We start from the raw sequence: 16,299 nt of genomic DNA on the forward strand, positions 1-16,299 counted from the left end.
TCCCCAATTGATGGGCAACCCCTCAATTTCCAATTCCTTGCCACCACAAAAAGAGCAGCTATAAATATTTTTGTACATGTGGGTCCTTTTCCCTTTTCCATGATCTCCTTGGGAAAAAGACCAAATAGTGTTATTGCTAGGTCAAAGAGTATGCACAGCTTTATAGCCCTTTGGGCATAGTTCCAAATGTTTTCCAGAATGGTTGGATCAGTTCACAGCTCCACCAACAGTGCATTAGTGTTCCAATTTTTCCACAGCTTCTCCAACATTTATTATTTTCCTTTTTTGTCATATTAGCCAGTCTGATAGGTGTCAGGTGGTACCTCAGAGTTGTTTTAATTTGCGTTTCTCTAACCAATAGTGATTTAGAGCATTTTTTCATATGGCAATATATAACTTTGATTTCTTTGTCAGAAAACTCTGCAGTCTCTTTCTTTTTCTTTTTTTTTTTTTAAGTGAGGCAATTGGGGTTAAGTGACTTGCCCAGGGTCACACAGCTAGTAAGTGTTAAGTGTCTGAGGCCGGATTTGAACTCAGGTACTCCTGACTCCAGGGCTGGTGCTCTATCCACTGCACCACCTAGCTGCCCCAGTCTCTTTCTTGATAGCCTCATCAGCTTCTGTGGGCTCAGCTATCATCTCTATACAGATGACAACAACAATCCATTTATCCAGTGCATAGAGTGTATAGAGTGCTGAACCAAGGGTCAGGAAAACCTGAGATCAAATCTGGCCTCAGACACTGTGTGATACTGGACAAGTTATTGAACCTGTTTGCCTCAGTTTCCTCAACTCTAAAATGGGGGGGGGGAATGATAATAAGTTACTTCCCAAACTTGTGAGGATTAAATGAATTAATATTCGTAAAGTGCTTAGCACAGTGCTTGGTACATAGTAGGTGCCTAATAATGTTTGTTACCTTTACTAATTTCTCTCCTGATCTCCAGTCCTACACCACCATTAATTAACTGCCTGCTGAACATCTCCACCCATTTGTCCCATTAGTACCCAAATCTCACCATATCCAAAATAAAATTATCTCCCACCTCCCCAAACCTGCCCCTTCTTCAAATTTAAAGTCACTGTCATTTTTCCACTCTGCTAGGTTGGAAACTTTATAGTTATCCTTGCCCATTCCCTCTTCTCTTTTTTTTATTAATAAAGTATTTTTTTCCTGTTACATGTACAGATAGTTCTCGACTTTTGTTTATACAAGCTTTCCAATTTCCATTCCCTCTTCTTTATTTCTCTACTTACCAAGTCTTTGCCTACAATTAAAAAAAAATAGTATCTCTCACCTTTATTCCTTCTCTTTGCATGCATGGGTACCACCCTAGTTCAGGAACTCTTATCATTTTCCTCCTAGACTATTATAATAGCCTGATAATTCATTAATTCCCTTTCTGTTTCTTCCCTCGGATTCATCCTTGACATAGCTGCCAAATACCTTCCCAAGGCACAGGATTGACAATCATTGCCACTTTCCTGCTCAAAACTTTTGAGTGATTTCCCTGTTGCTGTTAGGATACAATTTAGACTTCTGAGACTGTGTTTAAGACCTTCCACAGTCTAGTTCCATTCTATTTCCTTTACAGGCTCATTTGGTATTAGTTTTAGTCCCTTTTTTGAGCTCTACATTCTAGCCAAACAGGACTGACTGGTAAGCTATTCCCTAAACTCAGCATCCTATCTCACATTACAAAGCCTCTTTTCCACTCTTGGCACTTAAGCCGTTCTCATTGACACCTGAGAATACTCAATATATGTTTTCTTCTCCTACTATAAGCTCTTTGAGGGTAGGGACTGAATCATTTTTTGGCCTTTTTATTCCCTACATCTAATATGGTACTTTACATATACTAGGTACTTATTGCTCTTTGAATTAAATTACTGAATTGAGAGACATTGGAAAGAGCACTGACTTTGAAGTCAAAGGACCTGGGTTCAAATCTTAACCTCTTTCAATACCTATGTGACCATGGGCAAGGCATTTAACCTCCCTAGGCCTCAGTTTCCTCATCTATAAAATGAAGAAGTTGGACTTAGATGACCTCTGAGCTTCCTTCCCACCCTAGGTTTATGATTCTATGATGATGATTCTAATTAAACAGCCTCTTAACTGGTCTTTCTTTGTCTAGTCTATCCCTTCTCCAGTCACTCCTCTGTACTTTTCCTCAGTTAATCTGCCTGATGGCCAACCTGTCCCATCCATGACCATACGTATAACTTGTTTCTAAAACTTTCGGTGACCCCTCAGTGCCTCCTGAGTAAAGCATAAAACTCCTAACTGTGGCATTCAAGGCCCTTTAGTCTGGTCACAACCCAGCTCTCTGCCTAATTTTATCCCATATAGGCTGTTTCTTTAACCTACCTCCCCTTGTCCATGTATAAGCTGTATGTTCCCATTCTCACAAATACCACCCTCATTCTCACCTGCCCCCTTCCAAAAAAAAGTGATTTTGACCTCAGATGCCTCATAACATTTTGTCTGGATCTTTCTTTTGCATATTTATCACCTTATTCATGGCTCCTTGTGTGTTTGACCTTTATAAACTCCTTGAGAGTTAGACCTGTGTCATATATAGCTATTTCCCTTCACCTTTTACCATAATGTATTGCACATAGGAGGTGTTTTAATTTTTTTAAAGTGGGATGAATTAAGAAGAATTGAGCTTTGAAGGTGGAGAAAAAGCTTTCAATGGGTAGAGGTGTAATCCAGTCACAGGGCATCACTTGCAGTTGTTTCCTGGAGGTGGTAGGAAAAAAAAATGGATGAGGAATAGTCTGGTTTGACTAGAATAGAGAGTTTTATGAAGTAGCCATACTATGTGGTAATGCTACAAAGGTAGATTGGAGCCAGACTGTGGAGACCTTTGAATACCAGACTAAGGAGTATATATATTTACCCTATGAACAATAGGGAGCCATTGAAAGATTTTTCAGTTATGAAGTAACAATATGGCCAAATCATTAGGAAAATTATTCTGGCCTTCTTGTGAAGAATGGGTTGGAGAGCCATACTGCTGCTATTCCTATAAAAGATCAAAGAAAGAAGGACCCAGATATACAAAACCATTTATAGCAGCTCTTTTTTTGGTGGCAAAGAATTAGAAACTAAAAGGTTTGTGGAACGCATGGCAAGTTATAGTATGTGAAGGTAATGGGATATTATTGTGGCTTAAAAAAATGAAAGGAATGACTTCAGAGAAACCTAGGGAGATTTGTAGGAACTGATACAGAGTGAAATGAGCAGAACTAGGGGGACAATGTATGCAACCACAACAACATTGTAAAGACAGGCACCATTGAAGGACTCATGGATAATAATCTCCATTATTCAAGGAGACCAGTGACAACATGTGCCACCTACCTCCTGTTATAGAGGTAATACACTCAAGATTCTGAAAAAGATTGTGTATATGTATATACATGTAATGCATAGCAGATGTGGTGGGAGAAGTGGGAGGGAGAGGATTTAAATACTTGATAATTGGGGAGAAAAAAAGAGAGAAAGAAAAAAATGGGATTGGAGAGAAAACACCAGAGGCAGAGAGACCATAGGAGTCTATTTTAATAGTCCAGGCAAGAGGTTATGAAGACGTAGACTGGGATGGTTCCAGTATGAGAAGAGAAAGGAATAGAGAAATGTTTTAGAGGTAGATGGCTGATGATTAGTTTTAAGGAGTTGGTAGATAAAGGAGTCAGAGATGGCATAAAAGGCTTTTAGCCAATTAATGCAATTAATAAGCATTTATTTTTCTCTTTGTTCCACTTCCATTATGGAAAAAAATGAAAAACAAAACTCTTGTAACAAATATCGTGCGTTTCCTATCAATCACTAGTTTGAACACCCTTGACAGGGAGGGGGGGTGAGGGGGGATGCTCTTTGAATATTCGAATCAAGTACTGGTATTGATTGCAGTTTTCTGTTACCCTGAAAGTCTAGCATACTCAACCCTGCCTCAGAAGTGGATTCTTCCCATGTTAATGTCATGTTTAGGTACCTCTTTGCATAAGCGATGATCATTAGCTAGCAAGTCTCTGGCCACTGTAGACCATAACTGTCTGAGAATGGTATAGGCAGCAGAGCTGGTTAAGGCTGCTATAATTCCAGTAAAGACTATATCCCAGAGAAGTGATCATCTTGGAGTGACAGCTCTCTCAGTGATGTGGTCTATTTTCTCCCTTCCTCAGCAATTCTCCTATAACTGAGAGAAAGCCAAACCTTCCTAGATGTTGAAGTGGCTCAGAATTTGTGATACTGACATGCATCCGGGGGCCTCTTTTAATAGCATCCACATCTATACCCACAGGCCAAACAAGCAACATCATGTTTTGGGGCATCATAATTATAATCATGTTACTTGCCCTGGGACCAGTATTAATTACTCCCCAGCACTGAGCATTCCCCTTCTCTACACTCTTATTTTTCACCCAGTGACTAAAATCCATATTTTATTTCCCCTCTCTTTCTCTGAGCACCGAGAAGGCATGTATGTAGTAGAAGGAACACTGGAGTCAGGAGGTAAGGGTTCTAGTCTCAGATCTACCACTAACCAGCTGTGCAACCTTGGACAAACTCCTCAACTACTCTGTGCTTCCATTTTCCTTCATCTGTGGAAAAAACCAAGACTAACAACACTTCTCTTGAGGCTCCCATGAAATGGTGAATATAGACATACTTTGAAAATCATAAAGAACTAAACAAATGGAACACTGTGGCCAAAGAATTCGTTACCTGGTTGCCATCCGACTGGTTATGAGCCCTAGACTGGTCCCTTGGATGCAAACATAAGTGTCTTGCCAGGACCATACCATACAAATCATAGCTAGGATTTAGATAGCACTTTAGGGTTCACCAAATGCTTGCTTGCAAGTATGATCTCATTTTCTCCTTACAACAGCCCCGAGAGGTGAGTGCTATGATTATCCCCTTTTTACAGATGAGGATACTAAGGCAAACCAATTAAGTGTCTTGTCCAGGGTGACACGGCTAGTAAGTGTCTGAGGAAGGATTTGAATTAAGGCTCCAGCACCAATCTATACACTTTTCTAGGTAGTTGCCACTAGATGATATGAAACATTGTTATGACTTCTTATGATCTCTTGAACACCCAGGTCAAAGTCATATCATGGAAAGAACACTGGGCTTAAAACTGGGCAACTTAGTTTCACATCTTGCTTCTGAAGCTTATTGTGTTGTATGCCTTTGAAGAGATCGCTTAATTCCTCCAAGCCTTAATTTCCTCATCTGTAAAATGAAAGATAATAATACTTTCCCTGGCTGTTTCCCAAGACTTTTGTGAGGGCAGGTACCTTATAAACTCAAAGTATTATACTCAAGTCAACAAGCATTTATTAAACCCTTACTATGTACCAGGCACTAGGCTAAGTGCTAGGAATACAAAGAAAGGCTAAGAATAGTCCCTGCCCTCAAGAAGTTTACAGTCTAATGGGGAAGACAACATGCCAACAACTATGTATAAACAAGGTCTTTACAAGATAAATTGGAAAGGTAATCTTAGAGGGAAGACACTAGTATAAAGGGGTGTTGGGAAAGGTTTCTTGGATTTTAGCTGGGACCTGAAGGAAACTAGGAAAGCAACAGACAGAGATAATGGAGAGAGTTCCAGGCGTGGGGGACAGCCAGTGAAAATGCACAGTTTGGAAAGATGGGAGTGTCCCATGTGATGAATAGCAAGGAGGTTAGTGTCACCTATCAGATTGGCTAATATGACAGAAAAGGAAAATGGCAGGTATTGGAGGGGATACAGAAAAATTGGGACACTGATGTATTGTAGGTGGAGTTGTAAACTGATTCAACCATTCTGAAGAGTAATTTGGAACTATGACCAAATGGCTATAAAAGTGCATACCCTTTTTTTGACCCAGAAATACCACTATGAAGTCTGTATCCCAAAGAGATCAAAGGAAAAGGACCTATATGTACAAAAATATAGCAACTCTTCTTGTGGTGGCAAAGAATTGGAAATTGAGGGGATGCCCATCAATTAGGAAGTGACTGAACAGGTTGTGATATATGATTGTGATGGAAATACTATTGTGCTGTAAGAAATAATGGGGGGGTGGGGGGAACAGCTAGGTGGCATAGTGAATAGAGCACCGGCCCTGGATTCAGGAGGACCTGAGTTTAAATCCAGCCTCAGACACTTGACACTTATTAGCTGTGTGACCCTGGGCAAGTCACTTAACCCTCATTGCCCCGCAAAAAGAAAAAAGAAAAGAAAAGAAATGATGAGTGATATGCTCTCAGAAAAATCTGGGAAGACTTATATGAACTCATGCAGAGCGAAGTAAGGAGAATCAGGAGAATATTGTATTGTACATAGTAACAGAAATATTGTATGATGATTAACTGTGAATGACTTAGCTCTTCTCAGCAATACAATGATCTAAGACAGTTCCAAAGAACTCATGATGAAAAATGCTATCCATTTCCAGAGAAAGAACTGATGGAGTTTGAATGCAGATTGAAGCATATTTTTTACTTCCTTTATTTTTCTTCCCTTTTTTGTTGCAATATAGCTAATATGGAAATATGTTTTGCATGGTTTCACATGTATAATTGATATCGCATTTCTTGCCTTCATAATGGGTAAGAGAGAGAATTCAGAGCCCAAAATTAAAAACAAAACAAAAACGAATGTTAAAAATAAATTCTTTAAAAAAAAAAAGCCCAACAGAGGCTTTTCTATTCAGTCCTGAAGGTAATAGGGAGCCATTCAAATTTATTGAATGGGGGAGTGACAGTCAGACTTGCACTTTTGGAATTTCATTTTGATAACTCAATAGAGGAGAGATTTGATGCAGAAAGACCAACCAGTAGGCTATTGGTAATATAGAAATGTCAGTTATTGTCATCAGCATTTTGTATGTTAAACACCCTTCCAAGATCTTAGGCTGAGGAAATTTAGGTCATAAGAGGTTCACAGACTTGCCTAAGCTCACACAAGTGGTGTGGCAGTGTGGGATTTGAACCCAGGTCTTCTCATTTCAAATTATTTTCTGCCACCTCTCAGTGAGGCTTGTTGCCATCAGCTCTGGACTTTCAGCTTCTCTAACCACCCTTCCCCCTCACCTTGTTTTTCTCCTTGGCAGGTGTCCCTCTGTACCCAGGTGGCCTTGGGTATGGAACATCTCTCCAACAGTAGGTTTGTGCACAAGGACTTGGCTGCCCGAAACTGCCTCATCAGTGCCCAGAGACAAGTGAAGGTGTCCTCACTGGGCCTCAGCAAGGATGTCTACAACAGGTACTGCCATTGGGAGGCTACTGTACCCCTCCTTTCCTTTCCCTACCCATTCCTTCTCTGCCAAGCATCTAGAGGTATAGATAGTCATAGAAACTTTAGCTGTAGGGATGTAGGGTAGGGATGGGGGAAGCAGGTTTTTTGAATATGGAGAATTCCAGAAAAGAGGCCCCTACTTCTACTCTCCATAGAGGAGAGGGAGCAGTTTGAAGTACTGGTGCTCAACTCTCTTCTTTCCCTCTTCTCTCTCCCATTACAATCTCATTCACTCCACAGAGCCCAACTTTGGGTCACAGAGATTGCAAAGAATGGACCTCACCAAGAGATCCACTCACCAGCCTCACAGCCAAATATAGACCATGGAATCGTAGACTCCTGTGGGGGTTTTTTTTGTTGTTGTTGTTGTTGGTTTTTTTGACTCCTGTGTTTTTGAGGGCAGAGATTAGTTCCCATTAATAACTCCCTAAAGGGGCACTAGCCCATCCTTATTTTGGCAGAGGTGCCACTATCAGGGACTATGGGATGAGGAGGTACCTGGGGCTTTATGGCATGGGATGTGGCACATATGCACTTAAAAAGCTCAAGGTCTGTGTTTATGTTATAGGGGATTCCCATAGTCTTTTAAAATAGGCACAGCCTCTTTTCATTTGATCCTCTCTGATGTCGCTCACAGTGGGAAAAGTTAGGAGTTCTCAGGAGGTTATGAAGTGCCTGTGGCCCTTCACACATTAGGGACTGCTATCCTGGGGCTGAGGCCGGGCACCCAGAACAGCTGTTAAGGACTTTCCTTTGTGTTCCCCAGTGAATATTACCACTTCCGTCAGGCCTGGATCCCGCTGCGCTGGATGCCTCCAGAAGCTGTCCTGGAGGGTGACTTCTCTACAAAGTCAGATGTCTGGGCCTTCGGGGTGCTGATGTGGGAGGTGTTTACCCACGGCGAGATGCCTCATGGTGGGCAGGCTAATGATGAGGTGCTGGCAGGTAGGAATCTACCCAGGAGTCCAGTGGATGGGACATTGGACTTAGAAGACCAGGGTTCCATTGTCACCTCAGACATTTACTAGCTATGTGACCCTGGGCAAGTCACTTAACCACTGTTTGCCTCAGTTTCCTTACCTGTAACATGAAGGGGTCAGACTTCACGGCCACTAAGGTTCCTTCCAGCTCCAGATCTAGGATTCAACAGGGAAATGAGGTTGGAGGGAATGGGTTCAAATCCCACACTGCCACACCACTTGTGTGAGCTTAGGCAACACTTTGCTCTCTACATTCACTTCCCCCAGTGGGTAGCATGTCCTCACCTTTCTGGGCCCCTCGGGTTCATAGCTCCCTACCCACTTCATCAAGGGATTCTGTAGGCCCCATGGGGAGGGAGTAGAGTTAGTGCGCAGGTTTCAAACCTTGTGCTTGGAGGGACAAATCTGAGGATCCATCACTTTCCCCTGCAGATCTACAGGCTGGAAAGGCACGGCTCCTGCAGCCCGAGGGTTGCCCTTCCAAGTTGTACCGACTGATGCAGCACTGCTGGGCTCCCAGTCCCAAAGATCGACCATCTTTCAGTGAGATCACTAATGTGCTCGCAGAGAGCTCTGCTGATGGAAAGCCGTGAGGAGGGAGTCCTGGGGCAGGCTGTGTCCCAGGATGGGCGAGGGATGGGGGGAAGCCCAGCAGGGAGTGCCAGCTGCTCCCATGGACCATTAGAATTTGACCTACCGGCAGATTGGGCACAGATTCCCTCTCCCCTTCTGCTCTTGGGCTCCTTGACCTGGCATGGACAGGTAGACCTGAGCCTGGGCAGAGCCTGGGCTTTCCTCCCCTTTTCCCCCAACTCAATCCTTTGCATCTGCTCCTTTGACCCTTGTATTGGCTGGGTCACTGGGACCTGGGGGCTGGGCATCTTGCCCTGCCCTTACCAGGAGCAGCATTGGCACCTCAGGTAACACGAATGAGCAGCATAGGTCTTCTCTGTGCTCTGGGCACCCAGCCCTACCACTTTGCTGGCCGATTTCCCCAGGAGGTCAGGCCAGGTCAGGTCCTCTGACTTTTCCTAAGGTACCAAGACCGAGCATTCGGGGCTAGACTCAGGTCTGGTGACAGTCTAGGAGTCTTCAAGTGCCCGAGTGAGTGAGGCACATGGGGACTACATCACGTTTCAGAGGGGACATTCCTCAGTGTGTACCTGCCTTGAATGCCCCAGGGTCTGGTCTTTGTGCCCGGCCTTCTCCTGTTACCCTCTGCTCTGCCTTCCCTCTCTCCTTTCCCCTTACTAAGTGCCTGGCAGATGAAGGAGTTTTTCAGGAGCTTTTGACACTATATTTACTGCCCCTTTTGTATGCACCATGGGCGAGTTTTGTACTTAACTTCAGGTGGGGTTTGTGGGGGGGAGGGAGGGAGGGGTGGGGAGGGCCGGGCCACCCCTGCCCCGTGCCTGCCATAGGGATGGGGTTTTTAACTCGCTGCTCTCAATAAAGAAGCCCTTTTTGTAACTTTCTTCTGAGGCTCGTGACCTGTTCTCCTTAATCCTGACCCTAGCTACTGCCATCCACCCTGACCCCTCTCCCCATGCCCTCCCTTACTCTGGCTTTCATGGAATCTGGTGGGGCTCGGATGCATTTCTGAACCCTGTGGGTTGATTCCAGTATTTGTACATGAAAACTGGTACCAGGTTTATATAGCCACAGGAAGAAATCCAAAGAAAGTGGCAGCTGGTGCTGGCCCAGCTGCAGGCTTCCCTATCCTTCCCTTTCATCTGAGACTTGGAGCTGGGCAGAATGAAAGGCTTAGCAAGGATGAGACTCATGGAAGGAGGTGATAGGTAAGAGCCTTGGCTCTCATTCCCCTTCCCTCCTCTTAAGAGTCATCTTGACTACTCCCCAGGACTGCTTCCTGGCTATTCCACCCCTCACACCCAGATTTGGTCAGTGGGTGGCTGGGTGAATGGGATATAGGAAGGGAGTGGGATCCAAGGTAAGATTATGGGTAGATTTGTCTGTGAAGTGATGACAGACACTGGGAGGCAGCCAGACCCTTGGAGGTCAATCGATCTTAATAATTTATCAGAAACAGCGGTGGTTCCGCTTTTGTACCCAATCATCTGGGCTGCTTTGATTTTTAACTTGATTCATTAAACCTCGATCGTATCTCCCTTATCCTTTAAAAATAAACAGACGAACAAAAACCTTCAATCTGCATCCCATTCTTCCCTGTCCCTTCCACTGGCAGATTTCTAGAAAGGGCAGTCTTCAAGTACTTTCAGGTCTTCTTCATCACTGGAACCCACTCATTCTCCATCTCCTGTAACCTGGCCTCTGTCTGCAATACTCTACTAAAATTTCTCTCTCCACAGTACTTAGGATCTCCTAGTGACCAAATGTTACCTCCTATAATTGAGGACTTTATTTAGTCTTCATCCTCCTGGACTTCTTTTTTTTTTTTTTAGTGAGGCAATTGGGGTTAAGTGACTTGCCCAGGGTCACACAGCTAGTAAGTGTTAAGTGTCTGAGGTCGGATTTGAACTCAGGTACTCCTGACTCCAGGGCCGGTGCTCTATCCACTGCGCCATCTAGCTGCCCCCTCCTGGACTTCTGTATGCATCAACATTGCTGACTATCCTCTACTTTAAAACAAAAAAAAAAAACCCCAAAAAACAAAACTAATGTCATCTCCATGGCTTCTTCCCACAGCCTATTCTAGATATTGCACTGTTAAAGGGATGAGGTTTTCTCTCCCCAGTACTCCTGACCCATTTGTCACCCCCATCTCTTACATGGACCTGCCCAGGGTTTCGTCCTTCTCTCTTTTTCCTTTGACAGCCTCCTTGACTCCAGCCGCTTTGGACATGCAGGTGATGGCTCTAACTCTGACCTCTTGTGAATTCTAAATCCACCTTTTTCAGCTGCCTATTAGAAATGACCTCCCTGGATTTCCCATCAAATCCTTGACTTTACTGTTATCCTAAACAGTAATCCTTACAGAATTGCAGATTCTTAGTCGGAAAGAATCTCAGTGCTCTTCTAGTCTAAATCATGGACTGAAACAAAAATTCCCTCTCTGACTCCACAAGTCAAAGAGAGCCTTTCTTGAAAAACCTGCAGTGAGGGGGGAATCTATCCCCTCTTACGGCAGCCCACTCTATGTTTGAATAAATCTAATTACTAGGAAGTTTTTACAGTTGTGCAGAGCCCTAGATTAAGGGGATTCACTGATGGGTTTTGAGCTGAGAAACGGAATGGTCAGACTTGTGCTTTAGGAAGATCATTTTGGCATCTGCATGGATAGATTGGAGAAGAGTGAGTCTTGGAAACAGAGATGGTGAACAGTTGTGCTTGTCCAGGCAAGAGATGATGAGGGTCTGACATAGTGGGGGTCATGGGGAGATGAAATCAACCAGTCTTCACATATAGTGCAAGGAATGCTAACTGGCAGAAGGATGATGTATTCAACAGAAAGGAAGGATTTTCAGAAGAAGAAAGGTTGAAGTGGCAAAGTTATTGCTTTCTATTTCTGAACAGGTTGGGTTTAAAATAAACATTTTTGAGAGTCATCCGTGTAGAGATGATAATTTAACCCATGGGAGATTATGAGCTTTTTCCCAAGAGAAAAGAGGGTCCTAGAGAGAGCCCTGGGAAACACCTGTTGCAGGGGACCACAAAATGGATAATGATGCTTTAGCAAGAAAGACTGAGGAGTGACCTGAGAGGTAGGAATAGAACCAGGAGAGAGCAATGTCATGGAAATTAAGGAAACAGAGTGTGGATGAGGAAAGTATGTTCAGTGTTATCAGTAGCTGTAGGAAAGTCAAGATAAAGACTGAGAAAAAGCTATCCTTTCATACGTGGATTGAACTGGATGACTAGTGAAGTTCTTTCCAACTTTCAGATCTTGTATGATTTAGCAGTTCAGAGATCATTGGTAACCTTAGAGAGAGCAGCAGCAGTAAAGTTATAGTTATATGATACCTATCTATCAATCTATCTATCTATCTATCTATCTATCTATCTATCTATCTAGAGTTTGGTTGGGAAAATGTGGAGATGTATTAGATGATAACTTGAGGAGATGGCAGAGACAAGGAAAAGTATGGGTAGACCTGAGTATATTATGTAGGCATCAGGTTGAGACAAGGATAGATTGAAACAAGGAAAGATTGAAACTGAAAGAGGCAGTGATCCATAGGACAAGTTCACGGAGAAAACAAGAGGTGGTGGAATCAAGGACACCATTTGGGAAGGAGGAAGTTGGCTTTAGTAGGGAGAAAGGCTACCTCTTCAGAGGTGGGAGGAAAGGAGGAGAAAATGGGTGAAGAGGGAGCCTCGTGGTAAATGACAAATGACTTCTATTTTCTTAGTAAAGTAAGAGGTGACAACAATTTGATAAGAAAAAGTGAGGTGGAAGACAGCATGGAGAAACAATTTATGATAGCCCCTATCAAGGAAGATTAAAAATTTTGTCTTGCAGCAACAATGGCTCAGTTGTGATAAGATAAAATGAATTTCTAGTGGAGCCAGTCAGTTAGATGGTGTGATTTCCGTTAGTCAGAGTTTAAAGTGTACAGATAGGGGACAGCTAGGTGGCGCAGTGCATAAAGCACCGGTCCTGGATTCAGGAGTACCTGAGCTCAAATCCAGCTTCAGACACTTGCTAGCTTTGTGACCCTGGGCAAGTCACTCAACCCCCATTGCCCCACAAAATAAAATAAAGTGTACAGATAAAGAATGGGTGAGAGCGATCCAGAGTTGAGAAAACAGCAAGACCCAAATGGTAGTCAGAAAAGGGGAGGAAAGCATGGAGGCCAGTGTAAAGTCAAAATGGTCAGCTCTAGAGACTTAAGTATGAAGATGCCAGGCTGAGGAATTCATGTTTTATATTGGAGGCAATGGGTGGAACTTTCTATTATAGTTTGCAGGGAATTATTCATTTTCATATTCCCTACAGTGAGTAATAACTGACATTTATATAAGATTTCAAGGTTTACCGAGTGCTTTTCCATACCATACATTATGCTAATCTCACTGTTTGCTAAGAGGATGGTTTAACTTGGCTTGCAAGTTAATTGTCCTCAAGAATATAAAGGGTTGCTCTGTGGAGAGGGATTAAATTCGTCCTGCTTAACCCCAGAGGGTCAAACTAGCTGCAGTGATGGTATTTTCAGAGGCAGATTTAGGCTTGATATCAAGGAAAGTTTCTTAATAATTGGAATTTCCGGGGCAGCTAGGTGGCGCAGTGGATAGAGCACCGGCCCTGGAGTCAGGAGGACCTGAGTTCAAATCCAGCCTCAGACACTTGACACTTACTAGCTGTGGGACCCTAGGCAAGTTACTTAACCCCAATTACCTCACCCAAAAATAAATAAATAAATAAATAAATATAAAATTGGAATTTCTCTAAAGTGGAATGGTCTACTCTGGGAGTTGATGGGTTTCCCTTTATTGGAGGTCTTATAGTGAAGATTAGATGGCCAATTTGTTGGGGGTGGTATGTTTGAAATTCTTAGGGGACCTATTGGATTGTAGTTGATCTCCAAGAGCCCTTCTACTTTTAAAACTATGATTCATTGCTGCATGATCATTTACGGAGACCGTATGGTGTGATGGGAAAGAGATCTAGAGGTATCTTAATATCCTTGCTTTGCTATAAGCAGCTATATTCTTGTACAGGTCCACCTGAGTTTTCTCTCTTTGCTGTAATGTTGACTGGTTGATCACAAAGCAATGTGGCATGATGGAAAAATGCATTCCCCAACCTTATAGCCAGTTGTCAACAAGTCCTTTATTAAGGCTATCTCCTTGATAATTCATGCAAGCCAAGCCTCTAATGAAGGACAAAAATGATTATATTTTTGTCTTTGTTTTTCCAGTGCCTAGAACATAGTAGGTCCTTCCTAAAAAATATTTGTTGATTTGCCTGTCGTGTTTATAACTACATACATTATATGGAATGGGTAGGCTTTTTTTTTTTTTAATTAGTAAAAACTTGTCAATGGCTAGGGCCAATTCCCAGAGCACTGGATTTTGGAGTCCAAGGATCAGCTCTTTTTTATTACCTGCCAAAGCAAGTTTTTGGGACAGTCTTCTCATCTATAAAATAAAAGGGTTATACAGTGTACATAGAGTGGAAAAAATCAGACTGACGGTGGTGGATGATCTGGGTTCAGATGCCCTCAATGAAACTCTGCCTTTGTGACCCCTAGTCATGTTTAACCTTTCTGGGCCCCAGTTTCCTTATCTGTGAAATTTGGGGATTAAACTAGGTTGTCTTCTGAGGCCCCTTTCAGCTCTAGTTGGAGGATTTTCAGACTACGATCTCAAAGGATTTAAAAAGGGAATTTACGTAACATTTCCATAGAAGGAGGGTGGGGGGAGGATATAATCCCTTTCTAGGTGGGGTATACAAAGCCTATCATAGTAAAACAGTATGGAAGATATAAGGCATGGTTCCTGGCCTGCCTCAACTTCTGAGCCTGGTATGAAAAAGTGGAAAGAATCAGTGGTGCAGTAGATAAAGCACTGGCCTTGGATTCAGGAGGACCTGAGTTCAAATCCAGCCTCAGACACTTGACACTAGCTGTGTGACCCTGCGCAAATCACTTTACGCTCATTGCCCCGCAAAAAAAAAAAAAAAAAAGATCAAGCAGAATCATGATGCACTTAGTCAATCTGAATTGAATGAAGCTCCAGCTCCTACTGACATTTAATAACTGAGAATGATGAGTGCTAGTTACTTAATCTGAATTCATTTCTCCCTTAATAATAAAACTCAACCAGGGGCAGCTAGGTGGCACAGTGGATAGAGCACCGGCCCTGGAGTCAGGAGTACCTGAGTTCAAATCTGGCCTCAGACACTTAACACTTACTAGCTGTGTGACCCTGGGCAAGTCACTTAACCCCAATTGTCTCACTAAAAACAAAAAAACAACTCAACCAAAGCAACTTTACGTGGAGCATGGTGAGGAAAATGTTGAGGGGAAAAATGGTTATGAGTATGAAGGAGTTTGTGGAGGTTAGGGTTGAGCCCTAATGTGGGAAATGAAATGAGCTCATTTGAGAGTGCAAGGTATTAACATTGGAAAGAAAGATTCTGCATTCATGTCTCTGCTCTGTCACCACTTCTGTGACCTTGGACAAATCTTCTGACCTCCTAGACCTCAGCTTCCTCGTTTGTAAAGTGGCTTTGTTTCGGGGTGGTGATGGACTAGATAGAAGACCTGGCCAGTAGTGACCCTTCCCAGCGAGTCACACACAGCATCATAGATGGTCATGGACCTAGTGCTGACCTAAGAAACCTTCAAGGCTATGTTGGTCTTAAAGTCTCTCCCCTTCTCTTATCCCCTGACATAATTTCAAAACCAGGCTCTTCTAATGGACATCTCTGAAGGATAACCAAGAGTTCCAAGATCCATTGTGGGTTGGTACGCCCTAGTTAGTCATAGCAAACATTTATTAAGCTCTAATGTCAAGCACCATGCTATGTAAGTAAGCACCAGGGACACATAGAAAAGTGAAAACAACCCCTTGCCCCTCAAGGAGCTCAGATCTAATTGGGGAGACAATAATTTGAATAGGTACATATGAAAGGGAGAAATCACCTCTGTTTTCTAACTATCCCATGCGAAGAGGAATCAGTGACCTCTTTAAGCCTCTAGTGTGAAGAGGAGGAAAGGAAACGGACAGATGAAAGCAAAAAATGTAGGAGAGGAGAGTTTGTGTTGCTTCATGGAGAGAGGGGGTGAGGTAGGAGAAAGTGCCCTTATAAATTTGTGGCACCTATGTCATATGCCCCTCTGCCCTCCAGAATGCCCCTTTTTCCAACTGTGTTCATTTGTGGGGTTCATGGTAATAGTGTTTTCTGCATGTGAAGGTAATATTCCTAGCAACCTTCCCTTTCCCCGGTTTACAAGAATGCTATCTCCTCTTTCTGGGATTCTGGCCCCCATTCTTCTTGTTTCCCCTGACCCCTCTGACTTTTGTTTGCATAGGATATCAGGGTTCAGGCTTTCCCCCCCAGTGTTAATAATGGATTTGTATCCTTTCACC

General features: G+C 43.0%; 1 protein-coding gene across 1 annotated transcript in view; it reads left to right on the top strand.

The window, feature by feature from the left end:
• PTK7 (protein tyrosine kinase 7 (inactive)) overlaps nt 1-9,633 on the top strand; it is an 86,771-nt gene extending 77,138 nt beyond the window's left edge. Inside the window, exons 18-20 of the mRNA XM_043999377.1 lie at nt 7,119-7,270; nt 8,070-8,248; nt 8,716-9,633. Coding sequence (XP_043855312.1) covers nt 7,119-7,270; nt 8,070-8,248; nt 8,716-8,876 — 492 coding nt within the window. The 3' untranslated portion in view covers nt 8,877-9,633. The remainder of the gene's footprint in view (nt 1-7,118; nt 7,271-8,069; nt 8,249-8,715) is intronic.
• Nucleotides 9,634-16,299: the final 6,666 nt, after the last annotated feature.

The sequence above is a fragment of the Dromiciops gliroides genome, chromosome 4 (genome assembly GCF_019393635.1).
Source record: "Dromiciops gliroides isolate mDroGli1 chromosome 4, mDroGli1.pri, whole genome shotgun sequence".
Classification (NCBI taxonomy): Eukaryota; Metazoa; Chordata; class Mammalia; order Microbiotheria; family Microbiotheriidae; genus Dromiciops; species Dromiciops gliroides.